General features: G+C 47.7%; 1 protein-coding gene across 1 annotated transcript in view; it reads left to right on the top strand.

The window, feature by feature from the left end:
* Positions 1-1,277: 1,277 nt before the first annotated feature.
* Positions 1,278-15,494, top strand: part of PRKG1 (protein kinase cGMP-dependent 1) — a 440,105-nt gene continuing 425,888 nt past the window's right edge. Inside the window, exon 1 of the mRNA XM_062579493.1 lies at positions 1,278-1,565. Within this exon, the coding sequence (XP_062435477.1) occupies positions 1,300-1,565 (266 nt within the window). The 5' untranslated portion in view covers positions 1,278-1,299. The remainder of the gene's footprint in view (positions 1,566-15,494) is intronic.

Here is a 15,494-nt window from a genome sequence, read left to right as displayed (position 1 = left end):
AGGTGCTTCCTCCCACCACCACCCTTCATCCTGCTCGGGCAGGTCTGCCATAGCTACCACCACCCCCTTCCCAGCCCGCAGTGAGGGGCCCTTGCCCTCCTTCCTGGAAGCGATGGTGGTTTCAGATGGAAATGCGATACCGGAGCGGATGGTGCCCTTTGCCAGCCAGCATTAAAAATGCATGTGCAAGATGGGCTCTTCCAAATAAGTCCAGGAAGGGTGAATTCCTGCCTCCTCCGAGGTCACTGGCAAGCACCCAGGCTCCCTGCCCTCCCCAGCCGGCAGCCAGCCTTCCCCCCGCACAGGCCGAGGGCGACCGGGCGCCCCTGTGGCTGGGCTTTGCACCCTGGTGGGGTGGGATGCCAGCTGGGGCATGGAGCGCCCTAACTTGCAGAGCACCCTGATGGGGGGAGATGCAGGGCAGGATGTTGGGTGGCCTGGCAAGGAGGGAGGTGCGGTACACCTCGGGGAGGGAGGCAGGGTGGGATACGGGGTGCCACGGGTGGGAAGAGGGACGGGATGAAGAGTGCCCTGGTGGGGTGGGGCAGGGGTGCTCTGGTGGGGAGCGATGCAAGGGTGCCCAGGAGGGACAGGAAGCAGCAATGTGGGTGCCCAGGACTGGGTTGGGGTGCAGGGATGGGGCTTGGGGGGGGGGCAGCTCCACGTGGCTCATTAGTAGAAGGCAATTTAATATTTATGAAGTGCTCTTGTTTGAATCCCAAGTCTTCGGCTCCAGTTACAAGGAGCTGCGTCACCCTCCGATCACATGGTAATTGTTGCTATTTCCAGGATCCCAGCTCGCGGAGTGGCACAAAAGCTCCCCCCCCCCCAACCCCAACAACACCACCACCTTTTTTTTTCCCCCTCCTCTCTTTTACCTCCTCCTTTTTTCTTTTCTCTTTTTTTTTCTTTTTTTTCTCCTCCTTTTCCCTAATTTCCCCACTCGCTCGCTCCTTTCGGGCCACTCGCGGCCGGGCAGCGTGCAGGGAGGATGGGGCTGCTGCCTTGACCCAGGGCGGCCAGAAGCCACCCCCCTTAGCCCCGGCGCGCACACACACACACCGCCTCTTTCTCTCTCTCCGGCAGCGGATCTGGTTGCTATCACGGCGGCTTTAATTGGCTTTCTCAATGAAAGCTAATCAGCGCTGCCCGGCAGCGGCTCGGGAGTAGCGGAGCGCAGCGGGACGCCGGAGCGCCCGGAGCCGCTGCGGAGTGGGGGCGGGAGGGCTGGTGGGTGGGTGGGGGGGGGGAGTGGAGATTGGGGAAAGGAAGGGGAGGGGAGGGGGGGGACGCCCCAAAATGAGCGAGCTGGAAGGGGACTTCACCAAGCTGCTGCTGCTCAAGGAGGAGCGGATCAAGGAGCTGGAGCGGCGCTTGGGCGAGAAGGACGAGGAGATCCAGGAGCTGCGGCGGCGGCTGCACAAATGCCAGTCGGTGCTGCCGGCGCCCAGCCCGCACATCGGGCCGCGCACCACCCGCGCACAGGGCATCTCCGCCGAGCCGCAGACCTACCGCTCCTTCCACGACCTCCGCCAGGCTTTCCGCAAGTTCACCAAGGCCGAGAGGTAAGCTCGGGTACCCCTTTCCGAGCAGGACCCCCCTCCTCCCACCTCCCCCCCCCCCCCAAAAAAAAAAAAAAAAAAAAAAACTCCCCCCCCCCACTCCGGCCGCCGCTTGCAGAGCCGCGGCCGCCGGAGAAGCGCCATCGATCGGCCCCGGGAGGAGAGGAAGCGCATTAGGGGGGCTTTTAGCCGCGGGCTATCAGATAAAACCCATTAAGGGCGGCGCGGCCCCCAGCCCCCCTTTCCCGGCGCGGCTCCGCTCCGGGATGCCCGCGGGAGAGCGGCCCGCGGCGCCGGCCCCGGCCGCGGCCACTGCCGGAGCCCCGACGGGGCCTCCGCGCTGCGGCTGGCGGAAAAGTTTGCTGCCGGCCCGAGAAGTTGGTTTGCGACCGCTTTGGGAGCGAGCCCGGGCGGAAAGCCTCTGCTCAGCCGCTTTTTCTCCTCTCTTTTCAGCTTATCTCCAGGGGTTTAGCGGTGCTCTGTGCCCCCCGTTATGCCCCAGGTCCTGCTGGCACTGTTGTCCCCCTAAAAGGGCACTCAGGCAGCGCTTTGCTGACCCCCATCCTTACAAAAATTTCCAAACAAACTGGAGCCAGCACTCCTGCACCCACACGCTTTATCCTAGTGCTTTGCATTGAGTTATCCAGTGTGGAGCAAATAGCGCCCATAAAGATAATTCTCTTTTGGCGGGGGGGGGAGGCACATAGTTATTTGCGGGATCCTTGGCACGCTGCCGAGCCCGAGGATCTGGGCTCTTTGGGGGGTTTAGAGCGTGTGAATCTCTTGTCTGAGTATATTCTGGGAAAAGCGGAGAGCAGCGCTCCTCTGTTTCCGTGGGGATTTCCTAGCACAGCGGAAAAGTTGTCTGCGTGCAACGCTTTGTGTAAGTTCATTGCAACTGCAGTTTGTGGAAGTAAATGTCGTACTTGCTCCAACAGTCGCTGCAGCTCTGACACTCACAGAATAGGAGATAGCCGGAGGTCTGATTTCTTCTGCGTGTAGTTACTTATTTTGGCAAAAATCGTTCCTAAATAATCCTTCTTTTACCCAGGTGTATTTGCGTGTGGATTTGCACCTCTCTCCTGAATCCCCTCCCAAAATCTAGCTTGCTGTTGCTCAGACCAAACACTCACTCTTTCCTTGACAGTTGTCCCCTGCCCTTTGCTGAACAAGATTATTCCTCCTCTAAAGATTAACAAAGAGCTGCTGAGAGGAGTTTTTTGGCTAATTTTCCTTAATTATCTGGGTTGAGTCGATGAAATTAGCTATCGTGCCCAGCGAGTTGTGCAACCGCTGCGGAGCGATTCACCCCTCCCTGGGTAAGCACATCCCTTCGGGTCCCCCAGCCCGAGCGTAGGCTGAATGTCGCGGCAGGAGAAGCAGCTCAGATCCGACCTTTTCCCGCCCACCCTGCTGCCAGCGCTCTTTCTAAGGCTGTGATCAGCCCAAGAAAGCCTTGACCACCGCTGTCTTCCGTCGTGTCGAAGGGACCCTGCTGTCCGGCAACTGCTGGGCAACAGGGGCAGAAGCAGCAGAGCCCTGCAATGGTGCAGAGCTGCTGACAGGTCAAGTTAGCAGCGACCATGGCGTTGACCCATTATCCGTAGGGTATGGAGCAACAGCAGGGTTTTGGGGGGACCAGTACACACCGTTCTCATTTAGGAGTTAATAGACATGCTCGAGACGCCAGCGAGCTTTATTCCTGGGCTGGCAGCGAAGCGCCCCAGAAAGCTGCTCCGTCATGATGTTGCAAAGAGAGAAGGACTTTCTTTGCTCGCTTCTACAGCGGATGCATTTGACTTTTGCAGCTTGAGACTACAGGGTGAGCTTGTATCTGCTTTAGCATTTGCTTTCGCCCTTCAGGCTCCATAACACTGCTTCCCACTTCTTCCTCAGCTTGCTTGTGCCTGTTCACATCATGCAGAGACACCCAAGGACAACTTCCATAGCGTAAAAACCCAGTCTGGTACTTTGGCCCCTTTAGCATGTTTCTTTCAAATTAGGGCCAATCGAAACCTTTTTATCTAGGTCTGCAGGTTTGGATCAGACTTTAAATGCCTTCCCCTCCCACCCCTGAAGATATATTTACAATTAGCAGCAATATGTTTAATTCTATTTGCAGCCAGCTTGTCTGCAACTTATACTAATGCATTTAAAACTCTCAGGCACTCGACACTGGTAAATGACACCATAGAAACTCCAAAAGTAGCTAAATCCCACTGAAGGCAGATGCAGAAAATACACTTTGCCTCTACGTTGTATCTGACACGAGATTGCGCGTGTTGTAACCTGTTTCTGTACTATGTAGCAGGGTTGGAAAGCTAAAGGCTTGCTAAGATCCGAAGAAAGTCTCATAAAAATAGAAAGGTGTTGAAAGACATGTTACCTTTCATTTGCAAGTGGTGTGTTTTTTTTTTTTTCTTTTTTAGTTACTCTTTCAGAGAACCGAATTTTAACAGAAGAAAGGTAGATGGTTGCAGACCTGCAGCCATTCTGATATAAATCGAAGCCTTTCAAAAGAGTCAGGACACTGCAACTTCATGACATGCCACGTGTGCCTGCCTATTTCTCAAAGTACAGCTCTTCCCTGTTGTTTTGTTAATATTTTACTGCCTGCACAGATTTGCGTCGGGGGAAATTTTACTTCCGACGAGGCTTTCTCCTCGTTTGGATTTGTTGCGCAAATTTTTTTGCGTGCTCGCATCTGACCACGGTCAGCGTTTCGGACCCTACGTGGGTTCGATGCCAGCTGACGCCACTGTTGCAGCGGGTTATCAAAATCTGCCAGAGCCAAAAAAAAAAAAAAAAAAAAAAACACAAAAAAACACTGAGCTGTGTTTCCCCCCCCCCCCCCCTCCCCGAGCACAGTAGCAGCCATCCGCGCAGGGACTAGGTGATGGAGCAATCCAGGCGACCTCACTAATGCCTCGGGAAGGGTTTCCTGGCAGAGGCATTCCTAGTTGCTAAGCAAAACCTTTACCACGGTACAAGCACGGCAAACGATAAGTGGTGCAAAAAGTAAATGCAGAGGTGTAGGCAAATCTGGTAACAGCCAGATAGATACCAGGGGGATTTGCAAAACTACCTAATTCCCGTGGCGAGGCGCTGTTGAAAACCCGAGGGGTGCTAATCTACGGTTTTCAGCATCTCAAGACGGTTTGCGCTGCGCGGATGATCGGCACGCGTGATAATCTCCGGCGTGTGAGTCGGCCTCTCGATAAACTCCACCAAACACATTGTTTAATTCAGAGACGTGATATCTAATTCCAGCTTAACGCGGTTATCGGAGTTGACAAGTGTTATTCTAACCGACGTAGCACTATGTTACTCTGGAAACCGCCAAATGCCTTGAAATAATCAATAAATGCCAGCATTATAGATAAGTATTAATGTGCTGAAGCCACAACTAAAAGCAAGTTGCAGCTGTATGAGCTGCTTTATGTGTGCAACTACGTCCTTAACCTGGCAAATTTCTTTTGGATGACCCTATCTATGCCTTTTTTTTTTTTCTCCCTGCGTCCCTTTCTACCGAAGGCAATGCTGTAGGTCCAGACTTTGCATCTTCTAAGGCAGAATGGATGTTTTCCCACGGCGTTCCCAAGAACTCAGCGTTGTTCGATACACCGGCTGACCCGGTCCTCAACTTTTTGACGGGTTTTCCCCTCTTTCCCGTTGTTTCAGGAAGCGTTAGCCACAAGATGGCAGTGGGGTCTAACGTTTAGCACAAGGTGTCGGGGTGTAGTTCGGTTTCGGCTTGGCAGTCCTTGTGGCCACGTAGATGTTGGCCTTAACGAAGGCCCCGGTGTGAAGCTCTAATTTTCCCACCTTCCACCTTGGCCAACGTGACCCCGCGCAGGAACGCGCGGCCAAAACTATACGTTAGCTCCCCTGTCACCTTTGGGTCTGCTGCGGGCCTCTGAAAAAAAAGTGTGTGTGTGTGTGTGTATCTATGTATCTATATATCTGCATCTCTCTCTCTCTGTGTATATATATATATTTGTCTGATGGCAAGATCTCGTGAGAATTTACAAAAATCTCCCAAATTCATTAATATCACTCAGGCTGGCCCAGATCTTAGGCAGAAATAGGGAGGCAGCAGGAAAATTTTCCGTTACCAGTATACAAGGGCGTCCTAAAGAAATGTCTCGGCTCGCTCGTTTGCCTAGCACTGGTCCACTACCATCCGCTTCCGATGTGCTGTCACAGCACATTCCTGGGATGCTTCCTTCCTGGATGATCGACACCTAAAAATCACGAGGACTCCCGCAGCTTCCTTTATATCAGTATATTCAGGAAGAACTAAATGCTAAAGCTCCAGGTATTCTTGTGTTTTGGTTGGTGCCGTTAGCACATTGCTGCCCCAAAGAGGGGAGAAAACACCAAGGAGAAAAATTTCAACCCAACGTCGTTTAATTTGCACGTTGCCCCAGAAATTGTTGCAAAGGGGAACGATCGAAATTGGAGCCTGATTAAGGATTTCAAGTCAAGTCTGGAGATTCGGTTGCACGCCATACAGAGGGAGATGGCAGGGCGTCCTCAGGTCCCTGGAGAAGCTGGAGATCGGCAGCGTAAGCGGAAGGATTTTAGAGAGAAGCAAAGATTTATCGTTAATCAATTGAAACCATTTCCCTTCTTTTAATTTTTAATGGGCTGAAGCTCCGCTTCCTGGACGTTGCTTTTCTGAGGCTCACTGCAAAGACTCAGGGCGACAAACGAGCGGCAACGCAGCCAAGTGCTGCTCCCAAAAGAGGACATCGGATGGCATCTAGCTACTGCAAGGCGCCTTGGGCCCAAGCCTGCCACCAGTATCCTTTTCCACCTTGTGGCTCATTCCCTGCTCAGGCAGCAGCCACCGCGTTTGCAGCCTTTACCCTTCGTCTTGGTGGTATCCGTGCTGCGGCAGCGCGCACAAGCAAAAAGCCCCCTGCAAAAATAACGCAACAAGAAAACTGTTCCCCGGCCGTAGGGCGAGAGGGCAGGTGGGACTGCCGGAAGGGAAACAGAGTGACTCTGGGGTTTTCATTTGGTGCCCGTTTTTAATAAAACCTTGAATACCTGGCTTTCTTATTTCTCTCCTTCGGCGCTTTGCAGCTGCTCTCTCCGTGGAGCAGTGGGAAGAGATCCTGCGGCCCGTCCCCTGCTTGCGCTGGGTTGTTCCCGGTAGCGTCGTCTCCAATTCTTTATTCCGACTATTTTTAAACGACTCGCGTAGTGAGGTTGCCTCCCTCGGGGGGTTTTGGCCACGGTCAAACAGGCTGTGCTGAAGCTGAGAGATTGCAGTGCAACGCACCTTCTTCCTGAAGAGAGTTTGCTTGGTTGTGTTATGAACCCCCGAAACCGTGATTACATATAAACCTTAAAACCAGAGCTGCACTTCTGGGCAACGGCATGATAAACTGCTTCCCTCTCTCCAATCTTTGATGTGAGCTCGTCTGAAAAATAGAAAAAGGGAGATGGTATCTAGCAAACGCAGTGCGTTGTTTTTCCACAATAGCTTTTGGATATCACAAAAGTTCATTTTAAGTCTGGAGAAGAAGAAAAAGGCTATATGTCTCGCTTGCAGTTTTAAAAGCAGTGCATAGATTTAGGCATATATGATATTGCAAACTGCTCAGCCACAGCAGATCTTTTCTTTTTGGCTTCTTTTTAGTCACAGCGAGTGTCATTTTTGTTAGAACTTCAGACTTCACTGTCACAAAGGTAATTCTATAGCAAAAAGGCCTAAGGGCAATAAAGTGTATCAAAGTAAAATGAGATCGAAAGGACTAAAATAACACAGTGTGTCCCTCTTTGCAGTTGTGCTAATGAGAAGCTTTGGAAAAAAAGTCTTCCCAAGATATGCATTCAGTTGCCCGTGGAGTTGGTGCAGGTCCTGGAAAATATGTAGCATAGCTTGGCAAGTGAGTTCTTAAAGAGCTTTACCCTCCATCGTGACCTCCTAGCTGGAAAAGAGGACTGCTTCGCCCTTTTTTACGGGGTTTTTCAACGTTTTGCTTGCGGATGTTTCTTAAGCATAGTTGTTCCATTAGTAATAAAACCATGTAGTCACAAGGGAAGTATGTGCGCATAAAGGAGATGCTAAAAAAGACAGTGGAATGAAGACTGAGCTCAAGATAGCGCATGTTTTAGCAGAAGCTAGGCTGTTTTGGACCTAACTGTTGGTCCACCGGGATTCACAAGCCCGAACGGTGATGCTTGTGTTCTGGATCAAATTCACGTTTTGTGTATAGCCCAAGCAAACCAGCTGGCAAACTGTGCAGAATACCATCAGAGAGGGGGAGCAACCTCTCCTGTAGTGCTACCAAATGTCTCAGTGGTGTCTGATGCAGTGCTTTGGCTCAGGTCTTAAAAGGTGGAAAGAAGGTAGTCACTTACCTGACTGAGAAAGAGAATTTCTGAGTCAGTGCCTAAATCTGTCCAGATGTTGCCATGAGTTGTGGACTCCCCATCCTCAGGGATTGCCTGGTTTTGGGGACATGGTCTGGACCAACCTCCTGGAGCTGCAACGTTGGCCATGCTGTGAGGTGGGGTCAGGCTGGAGACCCTCCAACCTCATCTTCCTGGGATTTCTGAGATGCCTGAGGCTTAGGACTGCCAAGTGATGAGCTCCTAAAAGCCAAATCTGCCAGGAAGGTGGTTGTGGTTTTAAGAGGCAGCATAGGGCTCCTGGCAGCTGGTGGTAAGAGGGTTTACCAAGGCTGTGGGAGCTGGGGAGAGCAAACATGTCTTACAACAGCAAAGGAACGATCCTATGCCCAGTACAGGCTTGAGTGACTTCCTGGGAGCCTCTAATCAGGGTTAGGTTTGCTGTCCCCCAATAACCTCTGCCGTAGTGTCTCCACTCGATTCCATTTTGATCACCAGTCAATATGTGACTGCATTCATGAGGTCTTCTTAGCTGTTGAATTGCTTCTCCCTCTCGTCTCAGGATGGGTTTGAATAAATTACACAAAACTTGTCCTGAGGGAAAGTGTTTCCCTGTAGCACGAATGAACGGATTTAAATAGAGTTAGGCTAAGCGTAAACATTCCTTTGAATCCATGTCTCCTCGCTTGTTATAACTAGCTGCATAATACAGATGCCCGTTGGGTTTTTGGGGGGATATTTCACAACGCAGTCTAATGCATTCAGTTCCAGTATAAGGGGCTAAGTGTAACTTTTCATTTGGTTTAAATGTTAACTGGAACAAGAAGTTAGGTACAGTGTTAAAATTTGGCTGTTGTCTTTCTTTAAAGATGATGTGCCTTGAAGGGCACACCAAAACAGCTCGGTTTGTGTTGCATTTCCCTTCCTAAGAGAGGCTGTTGCGTCTCTGAAAGAGCGATGGTAGCTACAGTCGGCCATTAAAAATGTGAGGAGTGTTGTGTACTGTCATATGTACCAGAGCAGGGTTGTCTATTCTCTTTAGGACTCAGAAACCCTCATATATCTTGCAGAGCAAATATACAAAGTGGAGCTTTAACAGAGACGTGTCACCAGTAGCATCTACTGGTACAACACCATATTTAAGCCTTCCAGATCCGGGGCAATGTTTGCTTTGAGTTAGAGCAGGTGTGAAATAAGAGCTGAAGATGTAAATTATAAAGAAAAGTTTATCACCTGTAAGACTAAGGGCGCTTGACAGGAGAAATGACGGACTCAGGCAGGCAGAACCATCTTCAGGATGAAAACCAGGGGTTTAATTGCATGTCCAGACACATTGAGAGAAAACAAATTACTGATACGTGAGGCCCAGAAAGTAACTGCACAGCTGGGAAACAGTTTGAGGGTGTCAGTGTCTTAATAGTTTGTTTTTTTGGTACATGGTTTGCAGTAATGAAGTGCAGTACAAGGCTGTGATTGAACCTAGAGGGAGCAAAAGGATGGGAATTTTGAGTTCTTTTTGCTCGTATTTTGCTCTTGGCTTGAAGTTCCCATAAAATCCTCCAAGATAAAAGTCACTGCCAGTGTTTTCCATGAAAAATCAGTGTATAATTTCCATTGTAAAAAATCTGTTGAATTGTTTATAATGGCAGATTCGTTCTGAAACTTGTAATTCTACTTTCTATTCATGTGTATGCCTATGATGTTCTCCCTGTTTAATTTCTTTGACCTTTTTCATGCTTTACATACTGAGGATCAGCACAAGATTTGACTCTATCTTATTTATCCTGCAGCATAGGAAAAGTGGAAAGCATAATTGGAAATAATTTATCGAGCAGGAAATATTTTTTTAGAGCTCAAACTCTCTAAAAATGACTTAAGGTGCATGCAGAAATTAGACTGTATGGTAGGTATCTTAGAAGAGGTGTAATTATTGAGTTAAAATGCAATTATAACAAGAGGAATTGAGGGGTATAGCAAGAAGTTGAGCCTTAAGTTTCCAGTTTGGCTATTTTGAATGGTTTGAAGAAATGCTCAGAGAAGAGTATAGTGCAGAGGAAGATAAGAGATTTTTTTATGGTGCTTCAAATAAGGCTGGAAGGGAAGTTGCTAGGCTGTGTGTTACTTAAGAATATGTCTATTAAAAGAAAAGGGAAAAAAAGCTAGGAGGAGTAAATATGTCAAACCCATGCTCTCGTTAAAGGCCATGGCTTTGGGAGGTGCTCTGGGGCAACTGGAGAAATGTGTGCTGTTGGTTTCGAAGCACGCTGATTGCTATTGCAGGCACTCTCGGACAAAAATAAACCCATGGGCTGGGAGACATACGGTGGAAATGCAGTGAGCGTGAGGCGCAGACAGATTAGATTTGGAAGTAATTTGGAAAGGTGGCTCCGTGAAAAGCCGTGAAAGAGCAAAGGGCTCTGGAAATGTGAGAGACTTGGATGGTTAATTCTATTTTACAAGGTTGCTCTGCTGTTATTAGAGGACGGTTTTGTCCTCTGTCTATAGGAATACACCCAGAAGTTCAGAGTTCGTCATCACACCTTTAGTAACAGAAATACGTGATATTTGGGAAGTGGCTCCCAGCTGGGGTGGGATTGTCCCTGCAGGAATGACCAGAATGAGGCACAGACTGCAGTGTGTCAGGGAGATTTTTTGGTGAAATAGCTGGAAAGTAGCTTTAGTCTGGCAGACACATGAGACAATGTTGGCAAAAACAAGGCTGTGTCTCCAAGGGTACGCCGAGGCATTTTTTGCTTTTCATCTCTCAGCATTTATCACTGGAGGGCAGTGGTGTCTGAGAAGATGACTGGAAGGAGAAAAACGTAGATAAGTAACCCAGCATGGCTCCTGTGAGGCTAATTCTGCGTATGCTTGAGTCATTGAGCATGCCATGGAGAGCGGTGGTTGGAGCCACAAGGATTTTATTACTTAAAGGTATTTTGTTGCCTGGCATTACCTTAAAGTCACGTCTTGTAACTGGGTGTCGCTGGATATACTGTTCCTGTCTTTGCTGCTGCAGCGTGATGTCCATTTTGGGGGAAATAAGAAAAATGAGGTGTTAGATGCATGTAACTTGGGTGGAAGGTGGTAAGCGCAGGAGAGTGGGATGAGCCAGCCTTGAAGAATCTTTCAGAAGATCAATCATGCCAGAAGAGCGGCAAGCTATACTTCAGCGTCTAGATATGTGCTGCCCACAGGATGACTCCTGCCCACATCCATTTAACGCAAGAGTCTTCTGATGCAGCCCTGAAGCGGCTGGACTCTCTAAGATTGCCCCATCTCTGGCTCAGCTCTCACTTGTCGAAGGGTGTTCTGAAATCAGGACTTTGGTCAAACACCATCATTAGGCCTGAATTCATCACACTAGTCCTCTTCTTCCTTGTCAGTGCTGGTGGTAGCGTCTGCTCCTTGCCATTTTGTGCCACTGATGAATGCTTAAAGAGCAAAGAGGAGGATGGAGCTCCTGCTGCTGCAGAAGCCCTTGGGGCTGTGAGGAAAGTGGAGGGAGCAGGTGAGGAAAGTGGAGGGAGCAGGGTGACACTGAGTCAAGGTCTGCTCAGAGTAGACCTAGTTGATCCAAACCAGTCCGTGCCTGATGTGTTGGCTGGACCGGTGGCCACCTGAGCACTAAGAAAGCAGAGATGCCCTGAACGATTTTCCACAACAACTCAGTCTTTGCATGCAAAATCTGGGCTTGCTCGCTGCAGTCGAGGGAGAAGGTGTTGATGTACATAGCTTGGCCACAAGCATTCAGCGTGGATCGTACCTACAGGCTTCCTCTTTTGAAGGTGTTGAAAGTGTCCCAATGCATCAGCTGGTGCTGGGATGCTTCACTTGCGAACAGGCTTTATAACTCTTGCAGCACAGGTGAAATTTGTTGGGCTAATCCCAAGCAGATCCTTCAGAAACAAGTGCCACTAATGTCTCCTTTCCCCCTGTGCCATCGCCAGGCAGGGAGGAGAGAGAGGAGAGTGGGAACCTCTTGCTGCACAGCTCTGATCTGGTTTCTGTAGTCTCCTAGAGTTATGCTTTTCCCGCTTCTTTCTGCAGCTCCTTTTCTATTCTGCTCAGATGGAGCTGCTCCCCAAAGAGTTACCTGATCACCGAGCCTATAAATAGATGGCTGCTCTGCCAACGTCAGGAAAAAAAAAAGAAAAAGAAAAAAAAAGGATTGGCAAGGTGGATAAAGCATAATATTTACATTCTGCTATAATAGCCAGCTTTGCAGTTTTTAGATGAGCACTGGAGGGCATGGAGAAGACTAACAGTGGTTTCTCCATAGGCTACAGAAGCCTAATGCTGTTTCACCTTCAGAGGGTCATCGGCAAACGCGTAGAGCAGACGGATTATGTGGCTGACGCTCTCAGCTTCAATGCTCGCTGCTTTTGTGGTTTACTGCTACTGTTGCGGGCCGGCACGCTGTGCCCGAATGCATCCCCAAGCAACGGGAGACATAAACTCCTTCATCCTTGACTGTAATTTGGAAGATCATATAGAGCTTTCTTCAGAGCCTTTAATTATTATTTTTTTTTTTACTATAGAAAACAGAATTAGATCCGAGTAGGGCGTCACTATTCAGCTTTCTCAATAACATGCTGAGATTTCAACAGCTGAGTGTGCTGAACTCGATACACCTCGCGCCTGTGTTTTGGGGCGTTGTGTGCTGTTTGGTCCCTGGTTAGGAAAATAAGGAGCTACTTAGTGAATCAGAGCTGAAATCTATCTCCTGCCTGGATGTCCCAGCATTCAACCCCCTTGCTCTGTTGCTTATTCAAGTGAAATCTATGGATACCAGGGAATCGTGATATCTTAATGAGAGTTTCTATGAAGATGGGCACTTGAAAACTTGCAAATGATGGTATATTTTCCCTTTTCCCTCCTCCCTCTTAATTTGGTCTTTTATTAAGAATACAGCGGTCATCCTGGAATTATCAGAAGATGATTTTAATTTTTCTTTGAAAAAGCAAACACTTCACTATTTGTCAAATGCCAAACTACTTTGTAAGGACAAGAAGAAATCTTGGACTTCTAAAAAAATAAAAACAAAAAAATGTAGATTTTTAATTTTAGTTTCCTATAGAGATAATACTGGGCAACAGTAACTAGAGAAACCTATCATATATCCATAGTTTTCTAGCAGGCTTATCTGAAGTCAGATTCCTTCGAAGCAGTCAGAACCTGTTGAGTAGTAGCAGGAGATGTTTCCTTTACTAATATGCTTAAGAGGGTTTGAAATAAAGGTTTGAAAGTGGGAAAAAAATAAGCTTTATGCCTTTGAGGTATGTTAAATTTACTTAACCAGATATGATTTCTATGAAGATTCCCACAATAACAAGGAACAGAATGGAAGATGTTATAGTTTTGGAGAAACTAATTTTAAAGCTGCCCACAATTTCTCATTTTATTTTGATGCATCTCCTTCTAGACCATTGAATTTAGCCTGGCGGTCCGCAAAAATTCAGATAAATGCACTAGTCTTTTGAAGAAAAGCCGCTGAGTCAGAAAAAAAGAATTGTACTTGTGCTTTTAAAAAGATAGCTTTTTACCTGAGATCTCTTTGCTTACTAACATGCCTGAGTTATTCCTGTCATCTGGAAATTGTTAGCTTATATTGGCAGATAGGGCACTCTCATGCATGCATTATACTTGCCAAAAAAACAAAGAAATTAATTCAGAATAAAGTTGTATTGGCATCTAAGGAGTGAAAAAACCCTTAGATCTCTACAATGTGGTTCCAGATCGACCCTGTGTGTGGCCCTGCAGACCAAACCAGGTTAAGGTGGTTCTCCAGGTCCGTAAGAAGGTCCCGTAAATCCAGTGGGTGCAAAAACAGAGCCATCCAGCCTGAGCAAAAGAAAACCAGCACTAGCGAGGAATCACAGCAGTGATGCATACGGGTAATGTGAATAAATAAACACGTGATGATTGGATTCATTATGGCAAGTGCCAATAACGGCATATACCGGCAGCGGCTGGCTGATGACTTGTTACTTCTAGTAAATGGGAAAGCATCAGATTATTAAAACGTAATGTGTTAGTGTCAGGAAAAGAATTGAAACAAGAATGGAGTACAGATTGTAAATAAGGCCAAATAAAGGCCGTTCTCTGCTACAACACAATAGAACAAAATTTATGTTTCAGACAAAATCTGAATCTCAATTTTACTTGCAGATATGAAACATGCCTCGAGATGTGGCACTCAGACGCAGTCTGGAATTAGATGGCTATTTGGGCAACTAGTCGGTATTGGGGCTGAGGCCTGTTGTTGGCACACAGTGTTGCAGGTGATTCGGATGGGATTTTGGCCTAAATGAGGGGGGGGGGAAAAGATCCTGAGATTAGCTTTTATAGGGAGATTTTTGACAGCTCTCTGTAGAGCATCCCCCGTGTCTTAGAGGGTTTTTTATCACTAGGTTTGAAGATGTTTTCCTTAGGAAGTGAATCTCTTCAGATCCATTTTACAGATGAGGAACGTAGTGCTGTAGTACTACATTGGCTAGCAGCAGAGTCAGTAAGAGACGTGAGATTTCTCCATCTGAGCCTCGTGCTCAAGCTTTTTATGGATATAAGCAAGAATGGGTGTATCCAAAGCAGATCAGCAACGCAAAGCTGGACGGGAAGGGCGACCTGCTTTCACACTTGTCATCTTCAGATGATATTTTCCTCCATCCCTCTTCCTTCAATTTCCCCAGCAGTGCTGACTCTAGTGCTGCTTCTATTTTGGGGAACATTCATCAAATCCACGAAGAAAGAAAAAGGAAAATGTTATCCTGCCTCTTAAAAATGAAGGAGTAACTGCTCTGGCTGCCATCCGATTTCTTCCCCTTGTGAACTGAGAATTCCCCACGCTGCTAAGAAACCAATTACAGGAATAAGTCAATACTATTGCTTTATTGCCATGGATGAGGGAGTACACACCAAGGTGAGTGTTGATTAATAGGAAATCCATCTCAAGATAAAGGATGCAATCTATATATGTTTCCTTTTCCTGCATACTACGTGGCGGGTGCATTAACATAAGGTTTGGGCAGTACTGCTCTGCCTGTCCGTAGCCTGCTGCTTACTTTGATCTGCAATTTCATTATTGGATGCCCAGTTGAGGTAAAGGACTAGGTTGTCTTTTTGGAAGTGCAAAACGGGATAGTTGCTTTCCCTTACAAAAGCTCTTAAGGTTTTGCAGACGCTCATACATTTTGCATCTTCTGTAGGACTCTCTTCTCCATATAACTCTGCCCTCGTGGAGGAGAGGAAGGGCATCACAGGTCAGCTGAAGTACAGTTTTACAGCAGTTTTGGTGTCCGATTAATCTCTTCTGATTCTGTGCGGTACAATCTGTCATAAAGGATCAGCATTTAATAATTTAGCGCTGTCCTGGAGAAGCGAGTAAACTTGGTGGGTGATGATTGGAAAGGGTAGAATTGAACAGGTGATGCTGTGAGTTTTTATAAAGCCTGTTCCCCACTGTCTGTCCAGAAAGAGCTGCAGAGGATGCTACCTGTACCAGAAATAGCAAAATTTGTCCTTTTAGTCTTTCTAGGTTTGCTAATCTTTTCAAAACAAAGCACA

Source organism: Rhea pennata, chromosome 7, assembly GCF_028389875.1.
Source record: "Rhea pennata isolate bPtePen1 chromosome 7, bPtePen1.pri, whole genome shotgun sequence".
NCBI classification, from domain to species: Eukaryota; Metazoa; Chordata; class Aves; order Rheiformes; family Rheidae; genus Rhea; species Rhea pennata.
The sequence above is the reverse complement of the archived record's forward strand: the minus strand, read 5'-3'. Positions and strand labels throughout refer to the sequence as shown.